The sequence below is a fragment of the Crotalus tigris genome, unplaced genomic scaffold, assembly GCF_016545835.1.
Source record: "Crotalus tigris isolate CLP2741 ecotype Arizona unplaced genomic scaffold, ASM1654583v1 scf7180000018809.685583, whole genome shotgun sequence".
NCBI lineage: Eukaryota > Metazoa > Chordata > Lepidosauria > Squamata > Viperidae > Crotalus > Crotalus tigris.
In genome coordinates, this window is record NW_024097207.1 from 301,647 (window position 1) to 320,920 (window position 19,274).

General features: G+C 35.2%; 1 protein-coding gene across 5 annotated transcripts in view; it reads right to left on the reverse strand.

The window, feature by feature from the left end:
* DYNC2H1 (dynein cytoplasmic 2 heavy chain 1) overlaps positions 1–19,274 on the reverse strand; it is a 163,479-nt gene that overhangs the window by 91,675 nt on the left and 52,530 nt on the right. For 4 of the 5 annotated variants that reach the window (XM_039356269.1, XM_039356267.1, XM_039356271.1 and 1 more), the window contains 15 exons: positions 18,484–18,743; positions 17,497–17,743; positions 15,651–15,802; positions 14,840–14,984; positions 13,381–13,483; positions 11,725–11,892; positions 11,507–11,637; positions 8,264–8,512; positions 6,618–6,726; positions 5,355–5,468; positions 3,840–3,982; positions 2,948–3,029; positions 2,437–2,591; positions 993–1,130; positions 306–419 (listed from right to left, as the gene is read on the reverse strand). In XM_039356269.1, coding sequence (XP_039212203.1) covers positions 306–419; positions 993–1,130; positions 2,437–2,591; positions 2,948–3,029; positions 3,840–3,982; positions 5,355–5,468; positions 6,618–6,726; positions 8,264–8,512; positions 11,507–11,637; positions 11,725–11,892; positions 13,381–13,483; positions 14,840–14,984; positions 15,651–15,802; positions 17,497–17,743; positions 18,484–18,743 — 2,310 coding nt within the window. The remainder of the gene's footprint in view (positions 1–305; positions 420–992; positions 1,131–2,436; positions 2,592–2,947; positions 3,030–3,839; positions 3,983–5,354; positions 5,469–6,617; positions 6,727–8,263; positions 8,513–11,506; positions 11,638–11,724; positions 11,893–13,380; positions 13,484–14,839; positions 14,985–15,650; positions 15,803–17,496; positions 17,744–18,483; positions 18,744–19,274) is intronic. The other variant, XM_039356270.1, reaches the window with a different exon arrangement.

Below are 19,274 nucleotides of genomic sequence, written 5' to 3' on the forward strand. Positions count from 1 at the left end.
TCTGCCTGAGCAGGCGGTTGGACTAAATGACCTCCAAGGTCCCTTCCAACTTTATTATATATATTCCAGCTTGTCTCAGTACTATAATAAAGACAAAAGTTGTTTCAGAAGCTTGTGTGAAATGATACAAATATTCTCAGATTTTAATATAATGTTTTCTATAACTCAACGCTATAGAAAACATTAAATGCTCTTAAAATCTTAACTGTTCTTTATTGTATCAAAAGAAAAATAACAAAGAAACAAACAAAAGCCTACTCTTTAATAGGATAGCAATATCATTTTTTTAAAAAAAAATTGATTACCTGAACCTCTTTCAGTTCATCCTCAATTATTTTTTTTCTTTCTTCAATTTTTACTACTTCTTGTGCTATTTTCTGTTTTATTTTTTCCATTTCTGATTTTTGTTCACTTGCATCCTACAAGACAGGCATTAGTCACGGCACCAGTTCAGACACCTATAGTTTCTTCAGAGTGAATGCAGTCATTTTTCTTTGCAACATGAGATTTTTATCTTTCATTGAAATCTTATACTATTCTTATAGTCTTCAAAACTGAACAACTGCACTACGCACCCACCTATGTACAGAATATATGACCCTGACATTTGGAAAACATTTTTGACAATAAAGATGAAAATAATTTCTTCTTCTGTAAGAAACATTTACAGCAGTAATTTAACAATGGTTCCAAATTACTAAAAGCTGTCTCATATTGATTTGGGTATGAATAGATTTTGCCTAAAATCTAACAGTAATTTTGCAAAGCTACCAACCTAAAACATTTTTCCTCTATTTTTTTTCTTTCCAAAGTTAATTCTTGTAGAAATTCCTGGTCAGTTTAGAGCTAGTGCAGTTTTTTATTATTGACCATATAATACGAATCTTTCTTGCTAACCACACTTAAAAGGCTTTGCAGAGAATTTTTAGAAAGTCTTTATTCTGTCAAAGCACATGATGTCCTTGTACTTTTGCAACTTCTTGCACTTTTACCTGCATAGAAACAGTGATTTCTTGGAGAGCAGCATCAGCTTCATCTTGCTTTGTTTTGAGTAATATGCCTTGTTCTTCAGCTTTTCTGTTTAATTCATCAACAAGTGCTTTGGCTTCATTTAATTTAGCTACTCCAGCCTACAATTTATAAAGAGGTGTTGGATGAAACCTATTTGCAGAGAAATCAATCCCATAAACAGACCATTCTTTCACACTAAATATAGGTAGTCCTCTAGATGTGACTGTACTGAAGCCTGCCATTGGAGGCTCCCGTGTCATGACAGCTGTTAAGTGAAGCATCTCACTTAATGACCCTCCATCTCTGCTCTCCCCAATGAAGTAATTAAACATGCACGTTGTTAAGTGGAGCCTGGGATGCCTCGGGAGTGGAAGGAGGGCCTTGCAGGCCTAGCACAGGCCCAGGACCCCTGCCATACTTCTCCCAAGGCCTCCCCCACCCTGAGACATCCCATGTTCCACTTCCCATTACTTGGATCTCCCCAGGCCTTTTCCCATTTCACCGGGTCCCCGCAGGCCTTAGGCTTAAATCCCATCCCACCAGGCTAAACACCATCCTTCTCACTTTCTTTTTGAAGAGCTCCAAGGCCTTCCAGAGGGCCAGAATGGATTGCTTTATCATGCAGCACAATTCTGGAAGCAGCAGTGATGTTTACAGCTACCATAATGGAATTTGGTTGCTGGAAATATGGTGATCATCTCCTGAATCACTCCATGTGTCTAAGGAATAAAACAACCTGTTCTGCTTCGCTAACGTAGTCTGCACAGCCCTTTGGAAATCTCCAGGGCTCTGCAGACCAAGTTATATTTTACATTGTCCTCAGCTCCTCTAAGCCTCCTCCCTGACCAATCCTGTCAATATTGCCTTGCCTGACTTTCTGAGCTCAGATCTTCGTATTCTGGAAATATCCAGCAACAGAGACTGGTGGAAAAATCCAATCAACCAGACTGATATTTTCAACATTGAGACTACTTTCTGAAAATCAAAAACCATAGTTAACCTTTTGGGGAGGCTGAGGCTGCAAAGTAAAAGAAGCCACCCAACACATACGGGCAGAACTAGGGAGTAGTAGGTTATTTGTGTTTTAACTACGCTAGGTCTATTTTAGGATTTACACTACTCTCAGTCATATGAGGAAGGCAAAAGGATGATTCAGGAGATATGGACTACTTAATCCTAGACTACAGGAGGACAAAAGCAAATCACCAGTAGGATACTGCAATGTTCAGATAAGTAGCAATTTTTCTCAAGTACATGTACACCAATAAAAGTAACATAGCGAAGAAACTGAACAAAATAATTAAGGGATTCCTATGATGTTGAATAATAACCACATTTTTTCAACTTATACAAAAAGAAGTTCATGGTGGATAAATATATGCATCATTTTAAAAATATAATGCAAATCCAAAAAATCAAGCATACCTGCAAATGACTTTGCCTTTTTATCAACTCTGTCCTTTTGCTGTTATGAATGGCAAGATATGTATGTAGAAAAGTCATGTATCTTCTGGGTGTAGCTGCATATACTTTACATGAGTCGTGAATTGTCAAAAAGGACTTAATAAATTCCAAGTCACCTAAATTACAAATGCACCCAGAATACACAACGTAAGTACTGCTAAAGACAACGCTGATATTGAATAAACAGAATGAAATGATGATTCAAGTATAATCCATTATTTTTAACGTTAATTTTACCCTTTTGCAAGTTTCATTTTCCATGTGGCTATGTTCAACATGTATGATAAAAGCCAATTTGACTTCTCAAACATTTCCCATAGAGTGACTGTAATACTATAAATAATATTTTGCTCATTTCTCAGAAGTTTGGAATACGTTTATGAAAAATGGGGAATGTTACATTTACTCCATTGGATTTATGCTCTTGTTAAAGAAAATGCACTAAAAACTGTATTATAGAATAGCAACTTGCCAGAGTTCTTTTTTTGGTGCTCTTTTGATATTTTAGCTGCTTTTTCTTTTTCATCTGCTTCAGCAAATAACATCTCAGGTATCTAGAATATAAAGTGTAAGCTAAGAACAAGCAGTCCTATTACAATAATTTCTCCCCCTAAAAAATGGTCAGTGGCTTCATGGCTTCTTCAGCTTAAGAAATATTGCTGACTCATTGTATGGCTGGCTTAGTTAAATTATACACATTGAAAAGATGGAACTCAACAAAAAATGTAGAAATAGGTTTTTGCCATATTTTCACAGATATGGAAAGGAGCTATGAATACTGTGAGGAAAGAAGCTGGCAACATCGGAAGTAAAAAGCCTGACACCAGAAAGAACAATTATCAAGAGAGTACTCAAGTGCCTTCAACATTCATGGCCAAGAAACAGGAGGAAAAATACTAGCACATAACAGCAAAAAAGACTAATGCAAAATTTAAAGCCTGGATCTGATTATACTGTAAAACCATTGGTACAGTAGATTCCACAGTAGCTGCCTTTCATTATAAGAACTTCAATCTCATCTTTAATGAAAGTGACTCATCTACTTGATCCTTGTCCTTGAAACTTCCACTGCTAAATTCATGACTGTGCATTTATGCTCCTGGAAAGAGATTTATCGTTGTCTCCAGGACAGAGCTCTGAAACTACCAATCTAGAGTTCTCTAAAACAAAAAACAGATATTAGATTCATAAATTATTCAAGAATACTCCAAGGATACATTGCTAACCATTTCAAATGTACGCCATCTCTATTTTATAATCTAAATTAAATTTTAGGACCAAATTAAATAATAAATATGTAAGGACAGAACTCAAAAAGAAAATATTATGGTGAGTGTGTCCTTGTTTCTAGTTCTTGCACTTACCTTTTTCATACTGCTTTCAGACCAGCCTTCCATCCAGAGCACCTGACACTTCTTATGAAGTGCAGGGTTACTTTCACAATTTATCGTGAAATTTAAATTAGTAGAATCCATAATCATTACAACATGAAGATTCTGCTGAATTCCTAAAAGATTACAAAAATAGTGTAACAAAAATAAATATTATATAAAATTATTCCTAGATAAAATTACTGGTAACTACTTCAAACAGAGAGAGCTAATTTGGTGTAGTGGTTAAGGCATCAGGCTACAAACCGGGAGACCATGAGATCTAGTCCCATTTTACTCATAAAATCATTTGGTGACTTTGAGTTATTCACTTTCTCTCAGCCCTAGGAAGGGGACAATGGCAAACCTCTCCTGAAGAACATAACTAAACAACAACAACAACAACAACAACAACCGCAAGGACTTTTCCCGGCAATCTCTGAGAATTGAACACCATTGAACATAAGAAAAAAAATCAAACTACTTTTACTATTTGGATCATAAAGTTAAAAAATAATATATTTCCTGATAATAAATAAACATATCTATATCTTGCACCTCACAAATGGAGCTACAACTAACCTATGTGTTGCACTGTGACTTAATCAAAATCTTGGATCTTAGTGTCAGGAACTTGAATTATTTGTATTTAGCCATAAATTCAGTAAAAAAAACCCAAAAACTAATGAGCAAGCAATGGTAAGAATTTAAGTTTAGTTTGCATTCTCCCCAGAAACTCTTTGGGGTGTTTGAAATGATTTACTCACAAATAGTTGTTTGAGAATGGGATTGTTGTTCATTCACAAAAAGGATGTCATGGCAGACATAATTAATGATAAAGTACTGATATACCGGAATGCTCAATGCCATCCCCTTCACTACCCCCATCACCCTAGCAGAATACTCCCATCTTGTCTAGCTTAAATATTGCTCCTTTTCTGGGAAAATGGACACAATTCCAAACAAAGTAGTTAATTGCAACAACCTCCCGTTCCTATTTTGTAAGAAACTATATGGAGTCCAGTGACATTAATACAGGGGTCTTCAAACTTGGCCCTTTTATGACTTTTGGACTTCAACTCCCAGAATTCCTTAGCCAGGCATGCTGGCTGAGGAATTCTGGGAGCTGAAGCTCACAAGTCATAAAAGGGCCAAGTTTGAAGACCCCTGCATTAATACATGTATGATACTGAAGGCTAGCACTTCTCTTTGCAGCATGCCGGTTGCTTACTTTTTTTTTAATGTTAAAAAGTCTGATGGGAAACTGTTAAATGCCAAGCAATGTGTAAAATGTTCTAACAGATATGTTAAAGGTTTTCTTGAATCAAAGATTCTAGCCACAATGAAATTAGTTTTAAAATTCAATTGTAAACTAAACATATTCAGTGAGAAAAATCCCATCAGAACAGTTATCATTATTTATGATCGCTTTTCACATTCAATTTGAATGTATCTTTTTTCATTATTTCAGTTAATAGCTCACATTACTATATGGACGCATTCACTTACTGTAAGTAAAATAGTTGAAAACTGGTCCTGTAAATCCATCTTGTGATGCTTGATCTTTCAAAGGGGATAGTAGTGGTTCTAATTCTTCTATTGTGTACAATCCAGAAACTTCACCTATTTCAGATAGTTTTCACAATGTTTTACATGTGCCAAATTAAAATCAAATTACTATTGTATGTTTGAACATTATGTTTTGTAAAAAGTTTAGGGAAATGTTAGTAATCTCAAAAATAATTAGATTCTAAGGAAAAGGAAATTATAACTAAATATAAATTGTAATTACAATAATTTTCAGTATATATCATATTTTCCATTTTCACTTTAGGCTAAGTACATTATAGGATATTATTTAATCTTTGAGTTGTAGAATGTGGAAAGGGAAGCTCAAGATTTGCAGAAGTTTGCTCTCATAACATTAAATTATGTTTTGACTTACATTAGGAAAATGACCATTCTCTTAATCTGATTTTGCAGAGCATGTTTTCAAATTTTAAAAATATTTGCATGTAACAGAATATATAGTGTCCAATACAGCATTAACAACACTGAGAAGTTGTGAACATCTTATACTCAATCTATTTATGTTTTCAATAGACAACCCATGATCTACTGACTCATCCTTTCAGAGATATTTCCTTATCAGATTCCTCAATGCTTTCAATAATGACAGAGCTTCTAATGTATTGCTTTCACGGGAAAAGCTGGGATACCTTTAGACATATATCTGCCTTGAAATAGCCCATGTTTTACTGTACAGCAGCCAAACATCAGCACAGGAAATATTTTATGACATTTTATATTATGTCATAAACTGCTTTATGAGGTTTATGTCACATAATGTTTTTTTTTTAAATGCCATATTTCAATCCCTCAGGAATGATAGATCTCAGATTTTGGACACATTCTGTAAGTTAGCCCATTTGAGGTACCTTGGTTCAAAAATTGTTGCTCTGTGATGCACCATTTTGCTCAGTTAAGGATTACAGTACTGAGAGTTTTTGTAGTGCATAGATAGACTCTTTATAGTAGAATCTTTTCAGTGATCATTTGAGAGCAATGTGTATTATCGCTAAACTGTTATCAAATTTTGCAAAATATTATTATTGATAATCTAACAATAGAATCAGACGATGTAATTCATCACAACTAATACATTTTATTTTACACTACAGACCTAATGTCTACTGAAATTTGAGCAGTTATTATTTTAAACAATTTGTAGTGACTTTATTACAAGCTGTCAACCAATTATAGCTTTCTGACCTGATGATAATAAACTGTTGATCATCTCAAGAAAAGTGGGATGGACAAATTGATAGTCTTCCAATAATAGTACAACATGTTGAGCTTCAATTCCTGCAAGTTGCATGACCTGGAGAAAAAGAATTCTTTCTTTATAATCTGAGACTAAACTAGAAAAAGAATTCAGGCTTAATATTATATAATACACACCCTAAATTTTTGGACACGTATAACAAAAAATATCTCTGGTGTAGTCTATCCACTAAAACAAGAAAGACTTTAGGCAGTTTACAAAACTTACAGATAAAAAGAAATGGAAGAAAATATAAAAGTAATTAAAATAGTAATCTAATACATTTTTATTCAAATTAATGCTAAAATTTAAAAACTTTATTGAGTATGGCACCACTGCTTTATTATAATATCTTCAATATCCTCTGGAAGAGCCACTTTTTCACTTGCTTCTAAAAGCCATAAGTTTGGGGTGGGGTGTTCATCAGGGTGCAAGCTATTCCAAAGGGGGACATACAGAGAATACCTGCTGCAAGGCCACCTCCGGTTAGTTAAATGAGTTTAGATAGATTATTATATTGATTTGTTCTTTTCTGACTATAAACTGTCTCAAGTCCTTTGAAAAAAAGAATGATGTATAAATAATTCGCAGATAGGTAGGTTCTCTAAGAATAACTTCGTATTTTCTCAGATAATATGGCTACTTTGCCAGCTGCAGCTGTCAACCCTCCCTGGTAAATCAGACAGGAAACACAACTATATGAGCTAATTCTTGTAAGGCTATATTAGCACAATATTGCAAGTATTAAGGCACAAACGTCCCGCCATCATTTTTAACTGCCGGATCAATTAGGGTGGGTCCTTATTAGGTTTGTTCCTCTGACTATTAATCTATTAGGGGCATCTCCCTCTCTTGTCTGATTGTTTCCTAGGTAGTATCTCTTCCTCTTGTCCCCCAAGGTTATTTATGCATTCTATTACAACAGCACAATCTCAGGAAAAAACATGTTTGGTTTAAGATGTTGCCTATAGGTTTGACATACTTGCTCCTGCATGCTCAGGAGAATCTTTATCCTATGATTTCCAAGTGCTACACAGCTCTAATAATAATAACTTAGAAGTATTATTAGTCTGTTTGATCTTAAAGCATTTCATTGGGGTTTTGGCATTATTTTACGTGTCTATTTTAAGCATTTAAGTGCTGGATGTTTATCCGATATATTACAAATTAATTAAAATATATTTAGGACAAATAATTTTACTATGTGAAAATAGTGAAATAACATCATCACAAATCCTTCAGCTGTAACTCCTACTACTTTATACGGTACTGGAAAGAAACAAAACCAGCCGTAGGGATTAAACAGAAACTGTAATTTGAAAAACGTGAAATATTAAACTAGAATCTATTCCATTCTTTTCCAAAATAAATGTTTTGGAGTTTTAAATAACTTAAAAGATCACTTAATAATTTTATCCTCAAAAATGTGATTCAGTTACATTCAGTTTGCATAGACATGCCCACAGAAGTACACACATCCAATAACTGACACTACCGACAGCCCTTTGGTGCTGGTATCTTCTAACTGTGCACTCTTTTATTTACTTCCTCAAGAGACAATCTTTAAATGATACAAATATTTTATAAAACTTACATGTTTCAAATCATTTTTGAATTGTTTCATTTCATAGCCTCTGGAAATCCTGGGTGTAATCAGAACAGCTCCATGCATGTGACTGACTAAAGATGTAATGGTTCGACGACCCACTCCACTCTGCCCTGCTAACAGAAGTGATCCTCCAGGAAAACTCAATACTCTATCAATTCTAGACACATAATCAAAGACTTCTGTGAAAAGTAAAATCTCTATTTCATGGTTATCTCGTCCATAATGAATAATGCCCTAAGGAGAAAAAAAAAAACTTAGTCGATATATGGAAGTTGAATAATGAAATGAAGCAATACAGAACACTTTAGAAAATATTGTTCTTGGAATTGCATTTCTGTGGGGTATATAAAACACTGAGAAAATCTAGTGGACATGGGACATTATGAAAATCTTTCATGTCCTTTTCGTTCATTTGTTTTTTGAGTTAGTGTGGTCTCTTGGCAAATGCCTGGACTAGTCCCTGCAGTTTTCATATCCTACAGCTCATTAATTCATTTTTCAAGAAAGTAAAATCAAGCAATGTAGAAATGGTTGTGTTTTAAAATGTTTACACTCCTGCTTGGCTTGCTAAATCTTGAGACAAACCTGTCCAAATGGGAAATTACCTAAATCTGTTCACATTCTAGTGCTCATTAATTCATTCTTTTGAGAGTTCCCATAATCTTTATTCTGGAAGCAATGTTGAAAAAGCTAGAATATGGCAGGGTAATTAGATTTGGTGGCTCAATAGAAATGCTTTTGAAAAAAGGACATTGATTGTATTGCTATTTTAGCACTAGTGTTATTTCTGGTGCTCCCTTGGGGCTCTTCCACTGGGTCTGCTTACTATGCCATGAAGATACTCCATTCACTGCTTTCTCCTAAAGGACACTTTCTCCTAAAAGAGACTCTATTTCATAGGCAGCCAACTGCTGAAGTAGGCTAAAGCTGTTGAGGGAGATACTGATATAAAAATAAAACTTTTTTCTGGGAAAATAGGAAAAGATCCCCATCTGAACAATTCACAGTGCGTGGAGAACGTGTTTATATTGATATAATCTTAATGGAACTGCATCTACATGGAGGCAAGTGTGTAGTGGGGTGCCCTGGGACTCTGTTCTGGGCCCAGTGCTCTTCAACATCTTCATCAATGATCTGGATGAGGGGATAGATGGGGAACTCATCAAATTTGCAGACAAACCAAGCTGGCAGGAATAACCAACACTCCAGAAGATAGTCTTAAGATACAGAAGGATCTTAACAGACTTGAACATTGGGCACTATATAACAAAATGAAATTCAATGGCGAAAAAAGTAAGGTTCTACATTTAGGCAAGAAACCCCAAATGTACAGGTATAGTATAGGGGGTACCTTGCTCAATAGTAGCAACTGTGAGAGGGATCTTGGAGTCCTAGTGGACAATCACTTAAATATGAGCCAGCAATGTGCTGCAGCTGCCAAAAAAGCCAACACAGTGCTAGGCTGCATTAACAGAGGGATAGAATCAAGATCACGTGAAGTGTTAATACCACTTTACAATGCCTTGGTAAGGCCACACATGGAATACTGCATCCAGTTTTGGTCACCACGATGTAAAAAAAATGTTGAGACTCTAGAAAGAGTAGAGAGAAGAGCAACAAAGATGATTAGGGGACTGGAGGCTAAAACATATAATGAATAGTTTCTGGAATTGGATATGTCTAGTTTAATGAAGAGAAGGACAAGGGGTGACATAATAGCAGTGTTTCAATATCTCAGGGGCAAAGAAGAGAGAATCAAGCTATTCTCCACAGCACCTGAAGGCAGGACAAGAAGCAACAGATGGAACTAAGCAAGGAGAGAAGCAACCTAGAACTAAGGAGAAACTTCCTGACAGTTAGAACAATTAACCAGTGGAACAACCTGCCTCTAGGAGCGGTGAATGCTCCAACACTGGAAGTTTTTAAGAAGAGACTGGACAGCCATTTGTCTGAAATAGTATAGGGTTTCCTGCCCGAGCAGGGGGTTGGACTAGAAGACCTCCAACATCCCTTCCAACTTCATTATTATTATTATAAAGCTCACAGTCTCCTTCACTACAATTGGCCTGACAGATCTGTTATGAATTTGCTCCTTTTGCTCCAGTCCCTAAGTTCACTGCCTGTTCTGTGCTGCTGTTTTAGCTGTTTTTAATTGGGTTAGCTGGCAGTTGTTCTAAAGAAGACAAATCTCTGAAAATGATTACCTTGTCATTTGCTTAACACATCCATCTGAAAGTATAATGGAACAGTAACAGCATAACAGTAATGGAAAGGACCACCAGAATTAGAAGTCCTGTATGCATCGCATCATATATCGCATTGGTGTCAGAGGCACCGAGGCAATTCTAGATTGAAAGGATTAGCCAGTGATATCACTGTTGCCTGGGGGGACACTCAATTAGGGGGTCCTTTCATGTCCCTTGCAGGAGCTGGAGTGAAGGATGGGAGTTCACCCCATCCCAGAGCAACATTTGGGTCTCAAACACAAGCTTGTTGTTTGTCAAGTCAATGTCCTAACTGTGTGAGTCACCATGGTCTCATGTATGTATATACTTTATATATTCCATGAACATTCAGTCTCCTCAGAGCAATATAATCTTAACATGCAGAACATGACTTGTCATACTGGAAAGTTATCCTTTGAAAGATTATTGCTATTACTGTTGTTATGAAGACACTTTTGAAATATATAGACCAGTGGTGGCAAACCTATGGCACGGGTGCCAGAGGCGGCACTCAGATCCCTCTCTGTCGGCACGCGCGCCATCGCCCCAGTCCTAGGCCTTCAGCTGGGTTTTATAAAACCTTTTCGCTTTAGGCCTCCGCCGCCATGTACAAAAAAAAAAGGTTCAATCAACCAGCCAATTTCAACTTCTTGTGGCAAAAAAAAAGATCTTGCAAAATTGGAATTGATTGATTTAACTTTTTAGTCCCACCCAGTCTGCTGTTACCACCGCAGACATGCCCATTCAGTGGGCCACACTAACCCAATGGGCCACACTCACCCAATGGGCCACACCCACCCGGCACCCGACGATGCATAAGTGGGTTTTGGGTTGGGCACTCGGTGTCTAAAACATTCGCCATCACTGATATAGACAAATGTGAAAACCACTGAATTCCTAATGATAAAAACTTGATTGAGTCATGTGCCCTAAATCGGAAATAAAAACCTTTCAAAATGTATATATGTGCTTATATGTGCTTGTTGAGTGTGTTTTAACATACCTTCCTGATAATATCTTTTAAGTCTGTTGAATTAAGTTTCCCAAGTGGCCTCCCATGTGGTGGCAGGGTCTGTCCTGGAGCCATGATGGTTCCTAATTCATGGTGCGCTCCCCATGTCACATAAAAGGTATCTGTATAAATACAATGGAATTATTCTTCACATTCTGAAATAATCCTGATTGGAAAAGAGGAAAACAATCTACAATATTTTATTTCACCTGCCATGTTGTCCAAAATATCAGATCCCCAATCTCCTTGAAAGACTTTCATTAAAATATTATCAAATGCATGAACTTCTTTAGCACCGACAATTTTGTCACGGAAAAGCCGTTTTGCTTCATATGCAACAATTTCCAAGACAGTATCTACCGAGTGTGTGAATCCGCCTGTGAAGTACACATTCACAACATGCCATTATAAATTATAGTATTCAAATTCTGAAATTCTGCATTTCAATTTAAAAATATAAACAAAAAAAGATGTCACATACCAGAAGATAACCATCAAAAGGCAGCAGAGAAAAAAAAAAATCCGAGAATGAAATATCAGAGTCATTTTATTTTTAAGAATATATAATTCTGTTTACTTTTTTTTAATGAATAATTCATACAAAATCCAAGACAAATGTATTTTTATTTAGGTTAGTGTTGGTTAATTATTTAAGAAAACTTGCCACTTAGTCTTTCGGCAAGCAGGAATGCAAAACAATTTAACATGAAGAACTACTGTATTCAGAATGGACTCAAGGTACATTTGTTGGTCATAAGATTATAGCAGTTAAATCTATTTATGTCTGCTCATCCCAAATCAACCCTGACAAACCGTTTAGAGCCTCGAATGCCACTATGTTTAGGGAGTGAGGAGGAATAAAAAAAAAACCTGCAAGTTATCGTTAATCAAAAGTGCTGATCTTTAATACACTAGAGAAAGCTCATTATTTATAACCGCAAACATAGTTATTATGGAATAAATTAAAATGTTATTTGTGATTAATATTTCTACCTGTTTCCTGAAATCAAACATGACTGTTCCTGCTTCCTATATTAGCAAAGACAGCACCAGCCTCAAATAGTGCAATAGGGAGGTATTTATTAGATTTACACCCTGTTTTATCTTCAGGAGCTTAAAATGGCATACATAATGCTCTTATTTTTCACACAAAAGCAACCTTGTGAGGCAAGTTGGGCTAAGAGAAGGGAGTGTGTTCCAAAGTCACCCAGGCAGCATCCACACTTCCTGAGGAGATATTAGAATTTGGTCTCCCTGAACCTAGTCTAATACCTTTACCATGATCCCACAATGCCTCTCAGAACTCGGGTACAACCTTAGTTTGGACAAGTACAAATTATTTTCAGGTGAACCCCCACTAATAGGAACCAGCAGTTCTACAGCAAACTGCAGTGACACCAACATAAAGATACATATGCTTTAATGTCAAGAAAATGCTGTCATTATATCTTTAAGTCCTGGGGTTTAAGAAATATATTAGGTCACACAACACTGATATGATGGCATCAATAAATATGTGTGAGCACTTCCCCCCTCTCCTGCCCCATTAAAAATATAAAAAAATATAAAAACTGCTATGTGATCTAATGGCTGTGGAGTGCTAATTGTTACAGGAAACAATGGACAGGAAGAAAGATTAAAAACTAGGTAAAAACAATAAAATGAATTTTATAATGGATGATTTCATCAACTGGATTAATGAAAAACATACTGAAACATTTTCTCACTTCTTAACCTTATCTCCAGCTTCCTTTATAAGTATCTCTATAATATCCACAGATACCTGAGAATGCTAGTCAGAAATAAAAAATGGCAAAAATCATAATTAGGTGTTCGGACATACGAATTAAGCTTGGATTACTCACCTCCTGTTAAATTATATCTGAATAAACCTAAAACCCATTGAGTAAGAATACAGGGTGTAAAAAGGTAGTGGCTGTAGTCATCAACTGTGAATTTGGCTCGAACCTGGAAATACAGATAGTGTCAATTCTACTGTTTTCACCCTGCCCTTATTTTTTGCAACACACTGTAATACTATTTTACATTTGTTCAAAATATTTTATGGACAAATTTCCATGTAAAACAGTCTAAAGTCTTTTGAATTTTACATTCATTATTAGAGACTTAGATTGGAAGCTCTCTGAAAAAGCAATAGAGCAATGTTACACAAGTTATAGCATAGAGATTTGAATATATTATCTATGTAAAGCTATCCCAGGAAATGATACAGTGGGCAAGATATTTGGCCCCCAAATACTGTACAATCTAGAAAAGATACCATCATTTTATATTCTCATAAAATCTCTCATACCTGAGAAATAAGTTATTAAGTAAATGTTATATCATATAGAAAGCATATAAAAGGAAAGCATATGGTGCAGTCATGTCAATTAAATGGACTGATGAGTTCATTCTTTCTTGCACACAGTTCAGATACACTAGTTACACAATTTATTTTATAAATCTTGATATAAATCAATCCAATGTACAGTATTTTCATCCTAAAACAAACACACTGTGTTTTAGAAATCCTACAAAAGTATTCTGGGTGACTACAGTTTGGCAGAACCAAGTGATTCCATGTGATTGGTCCAAGTTTCAGATGGAAGAAAATTTAGAGAAGCTTCATGAACCAGGCACGACAAGGTTGGTTTGCCTCACCCTTCATTTCCTTCCTCCACCAGTGTGTTTGCATAAGAAACATTCTTATGTAATTCAGGATTGGTAAAACCAAACTTTGATACAATCTGCAAACTATCATTTATTCTACAAAACACATCAGATAACGGTGAGGCAAATTGTTAAATAATATATGTTTTACTGCTGAAGGGATGACGTCTTGAAGAAAGGAAGGAGTAATTTATCAAACATCACCTAAATCAAGCATAAGGGGGGGGGAATTGTCCTACGAAGATTAGGATTAAGAATCTTATTGTTGTGATCATCAGCAGTCTTGTTTTCTGTTAATTTGCAATCATCTCTTAAAACCACACCAGATCTCTGGCAAAACACATTTCATCAATCAAATATGTGTTTAGTTAAGGAATACTTTCTTTATGTCTTGAATCTATTACTAATATATTACATTGAATCACTCCTACAAAGGTACCACAAGTTACCTCATAATGTATTGTGTATCCTTTGTTTTAAACAAATCAGATATTTTAATTTCTATATGTTTAAAATAGCTGAGATACAAAATCTGACTTGCCCATCTCCTCCTTATTACTTGTAATAAGAGGAACAGGCAATCATCAGGAAACACAACAAAACCACAACAAAGAACATCTATGTTACAGAATAGCTCATTTTAGATTATACCTGCTCATATACTTGAACCATGGATCCTGCTAACTGGTATATTTTTGCTAAGGATCCCCAAGCAGGATGATTTTTTAGATTCTTGTGTAGAACTGGTTCCAAGTATGCACTGTAAATTGTCTGTAGCTGATCTCTTTCTGGATAACTAAAAAATGAAAGTTTAAAATTCAGTTACAATGTCACATTTCTTAAAATCTAAGTTAAGAGCAGAACGATTGTTATCTGGCTGAGAAACAATGATATCTAGAAAGTATTCGGTAACAAAACCTGGTGCCTGAATACCTGGCCAGATTTGGCCTGTCCCATATGAACTTTGAGGGAAAGAATAACATAGGACCTCACCCAACAAGAGACGATGGGCACTCATAATACAATAATTGTCTTTAGTTAATTAGATTAGCTTATATGAGCTACTGGTTCTATTCTCTGATTTCAAGCTTCCTTGAGTCTTCTATGAAAATACACAATCTACAAATAAATGTATATATAAATTAATAAGACAAGGCTGATTTTTCTAGGCATTTTTCTCCTTAAAATCTAAACGTTGACAGATAACATTTTTCCAAACTTGTTGAACTTTTTCAATTATATTTCATGTATTAAGATATACCCAGAAATAGATGCTGTATCTCCAGAGAGAAATGAAGTGCATTTAGATTAAGTACTGAAGATAATCTCGAGATTGAAGAGAGAAGGGAAGGAAGGAAGGAAGGAAGGAAGGAAGGAAGGAAGGAAGGAAGGAAGGAAGGAAGGAAGGAAGGAAGGAAGGAAGGAAGGAAGGAAGGAAGGATAGGTGTACATAGATACTTACTCAATCGCACAAAGACGGACTATAGAAGTAAACCTCGAAGTAAGTTTATGTCTTCCCACTGTTCCTCCAGCAGACATAGATGCCACAATTTGGATGTTTTCCAACCCAACCCACTCAAGATTGTCATCATAAAATCCTTGATATGTAAGTACCTTGGAAATAAAAAAAGCAAATATGAATATTGTTTAATATCTGTAAGATGCACTACTTATGCAAAGATTTATAGAATAATACATTCTTATTAGCTATGACGCTTATGGATCAGATTCCCAAAAAAAAGAACATTAAGGAAAATGCCAGGATGCATATAATTAATAACGATTTATTAAATGTTCCCAATCTAAGCGTCAAACATTCATCCCTACACTGGATTGCAGCAAGGTAGTTAGCGAATGGATGTGATGTAGAAACAGAGACACCATTTGGGGCAGCTCCTATAATCTCTAATTCACTCCCCACTCCTGGGCATCTGCATTCCAACTCAGGAGATTAATAAAAAAAAAAGTTTACTATTCACCTTGATCAAATTCCAGTAAAGGACAAAGGAAAGGAATACAAAAGTAGACAATGGGGTAATACCGCTGAAAGGAATAAAATAGCGTAAGCTGTTTGTCTTGCAAATAGCAGTGGCAAGATGAGAGCCATGCCAGAGATGAAAGTGATAAGCAATTAACATATTAGGGTCAAAGCAGAGAGCCTGTTAATAACCAGCAGCAGCGCAGCAAGTCGCAAGCTACTCCAGAGGTTAATAATCAATTAACTTATTGCTATCAGAACATTTTTTTAAAAAAAAAATCTGGAAATATTATATGGACTTTTTTTGCTGAAAGAAGAAAAAAATGGATTGATGATTTCTGGATTTGAAGATATAGATTAAATAAGGAGGTGAAGGAATCTGCAAAATATTTAAGGAGGAGGAAGTACAATACAACTGTCATCTGTTGAAAAGAAGATCAGAGGTCATTTATCTATTTCTTAACTTTTTAAATTTCTTGCAATTTTGGGGGGGTTTGCTTTTTTTCTCTCTTATTCAATTTGATTATTAAAAGTCTTAATAAATATAAATTTTAAAAATTAATTAAGGTTAAGCAGGAAGATTGTTAAATTGGGCTTGCATTTGTTAAGCAAGTAGTGAGCTAGGGAGAAATGCTACTCAGAAAGAGATGATTTATAAAATCAACTTCTCTGCAGTAAAAAAAAAACTCAGATCAATCATTTAAAATAAAATAAACTTTACAGGTAATCCATCTTTTGCGACCATTCATTTAATGACCATTCAAAGTTATGATGGCACTGAAATAAGTGACTTACAACACTTACAACTGTCGCGGTGTCCTGTGGTCATGTGATCAAAATTCAGACACTTGGCAACCAGCATGTATTGACAATGGTTGCAGGGGGTTTCCAGCAAGCAAAGACAATGGGAGAAGCCAGATTTGCTTAACAAACACATGGTTCACTTAAGGATTGTGATGATTCACTTAATGACCACAGCAAAAAAAGTCATAAAACCAGGCACTGCTCACATAATGACTGCATCCCTTAGTAACGGAAGTTCCGGTCCCAACTGCGGTTGTAAATCAAAGACTACCTGTTTACCTCTTGTCATATTATAAACCTAACATTTAATATCAGAAATACGGAAAATATCTGAGGGGACAATTAAATAAACATATTTTTAAAAAGTTATCTTCAACAAACAACAAACTGTTTATCAACAGCGTAAGACACAGAGATGAAACATCGTAATTTTGGGGGGAAAAGCATTTATACAAACGTTAACAGATATAAAATTCAGTTCTATTCTACACAACTATTAAAAAATGAACAACCTTTTTCAACTCACCTGCTGTAGGAAAGCCACCAATGTGCTTGTTCCCCATTTATCAGGCTTAGGCAAATTTATATCTTTTAAATATAAAACCAGTCTTTCACAATCTTTTGGCCTGTATACTCGTCCAGTATTAGTGCTAATTATTAAACATGTCTGACTTAATTTCTGCAAAAGATGCCGAGATGTAGTCTGTGCACTGCAATGAACTGTAGCAATCTGAGTAGACCGAAGCTGGGAAAAGGCATAACGGAGTAGCATTCTATAAAAATGAAAATAAAATAAAATAAAAATTTAAAATATTTACAAAATTATATAAAGTATGCCTCAGACTTGTGATCTCTATACAACTAATATAAAATCTTGTATTCATAAATATGTACTTCTCCCCCCAAAAATGGAACATGTACTTCCCTCCAAAAGAAATAGAATAAAATTGTTAAAAAATGTGCACTATTCCTTTATATATATTTTTAATTATCTGAGGGATGTTTCACTCTATATAGTTCCCAAAAAGAAGAGCCAATTGTTGTTCTAAAATGTAGTTGCTGCTTATTATTACGTTTTGCTTTATTGCCTTGAATTAATTGCCCTTTCACTTAACTCCTTTTGAGAATTTTTGTATTGTCCAATTAGTTCACTGCTAGACTAAATATCACCATTTTTTCTTTGCAGTCCTATATATTATTGGTTTCAAACCCAAGTCAGTTACAGTATTTATTGTGTGACTTTGTGAGCCAGGCATAATCTCACTCTCCAATGTACTCTACAACATTAATTAGGCAAAGTCTATTACTTTGATACACAAAGCTGTTTTTATAAAGTAAAATAGAATGTGGACTCATGCATCCAGAGGAAAGATAGGATATCATGATTACAGTCTTGTAATTTTAAGCTATAGAATAGACTTGTGGCAGAAACTTTAATTTCAAAGAACACTTCCACCAATATAATTTTTAACAGCAGCACAACAGTAATTAATATGAAAACACAAATTCTTACCCTTTACCACATCCTTCAGGCCCAACAAGAAGAAATGGTTGCTTGCTATCAAAACCTAACCAAGGCTTAAAGTAATCTAAACCTCTTTGCATATCAGGCGTTTGAATTACTGGAAGCGTTTGAGTATTGCTGAAATCATCCGCAGTAAGGTTTTCAGGCTTTTTCAGTTGGTAGGATACTAGCTGTTGTATATCAGGATCAAAATAGGTATCCATTGGTTTGTTGGGATTTGGAGGGGATTCTCGGGCCCAAGAAAAAACCTAAACACATATTTTTGAAAGACTAAAGTTAAAATGTTTTTCAAGTAAGTGTCCCTATTGTGTGAATTATTTTTCAAATAAGCAAAGATAAAACATAAAATCCAGATTATATACTATAAGTTAAATGCTGAGAAGAAAAAATTAATTTGACTATTGGTCTATTTATTTTGATTCAACATAAGTATAATTCATTTATTACATTCAACCACCTGGTTCTCTATTCTTTACCACACGTTAGTATTCCTATCTGGCAAACTGGCTTCTCCACTGTTAGAGGCCTCATCTGACCAAAGTTTTTGTAATGTCCTATATTTCTACCTTTAATTAAAATAAATAAAATGCACTGCTTAAAGAAAGAAAAACTCTTTTTTTACCTAAGCATGAGAAGTGCACAAAAAGACTCTTTTCAGCTTCCAAAAACCTTTTTTAAAAAATGTCTTGCTGCTATTGGATTTAAAAAGATAAAGGGTGCATTACATCTACATATTGCATGTGAAAATCTTCACTGACATTTTCATCAGTATCTCACTG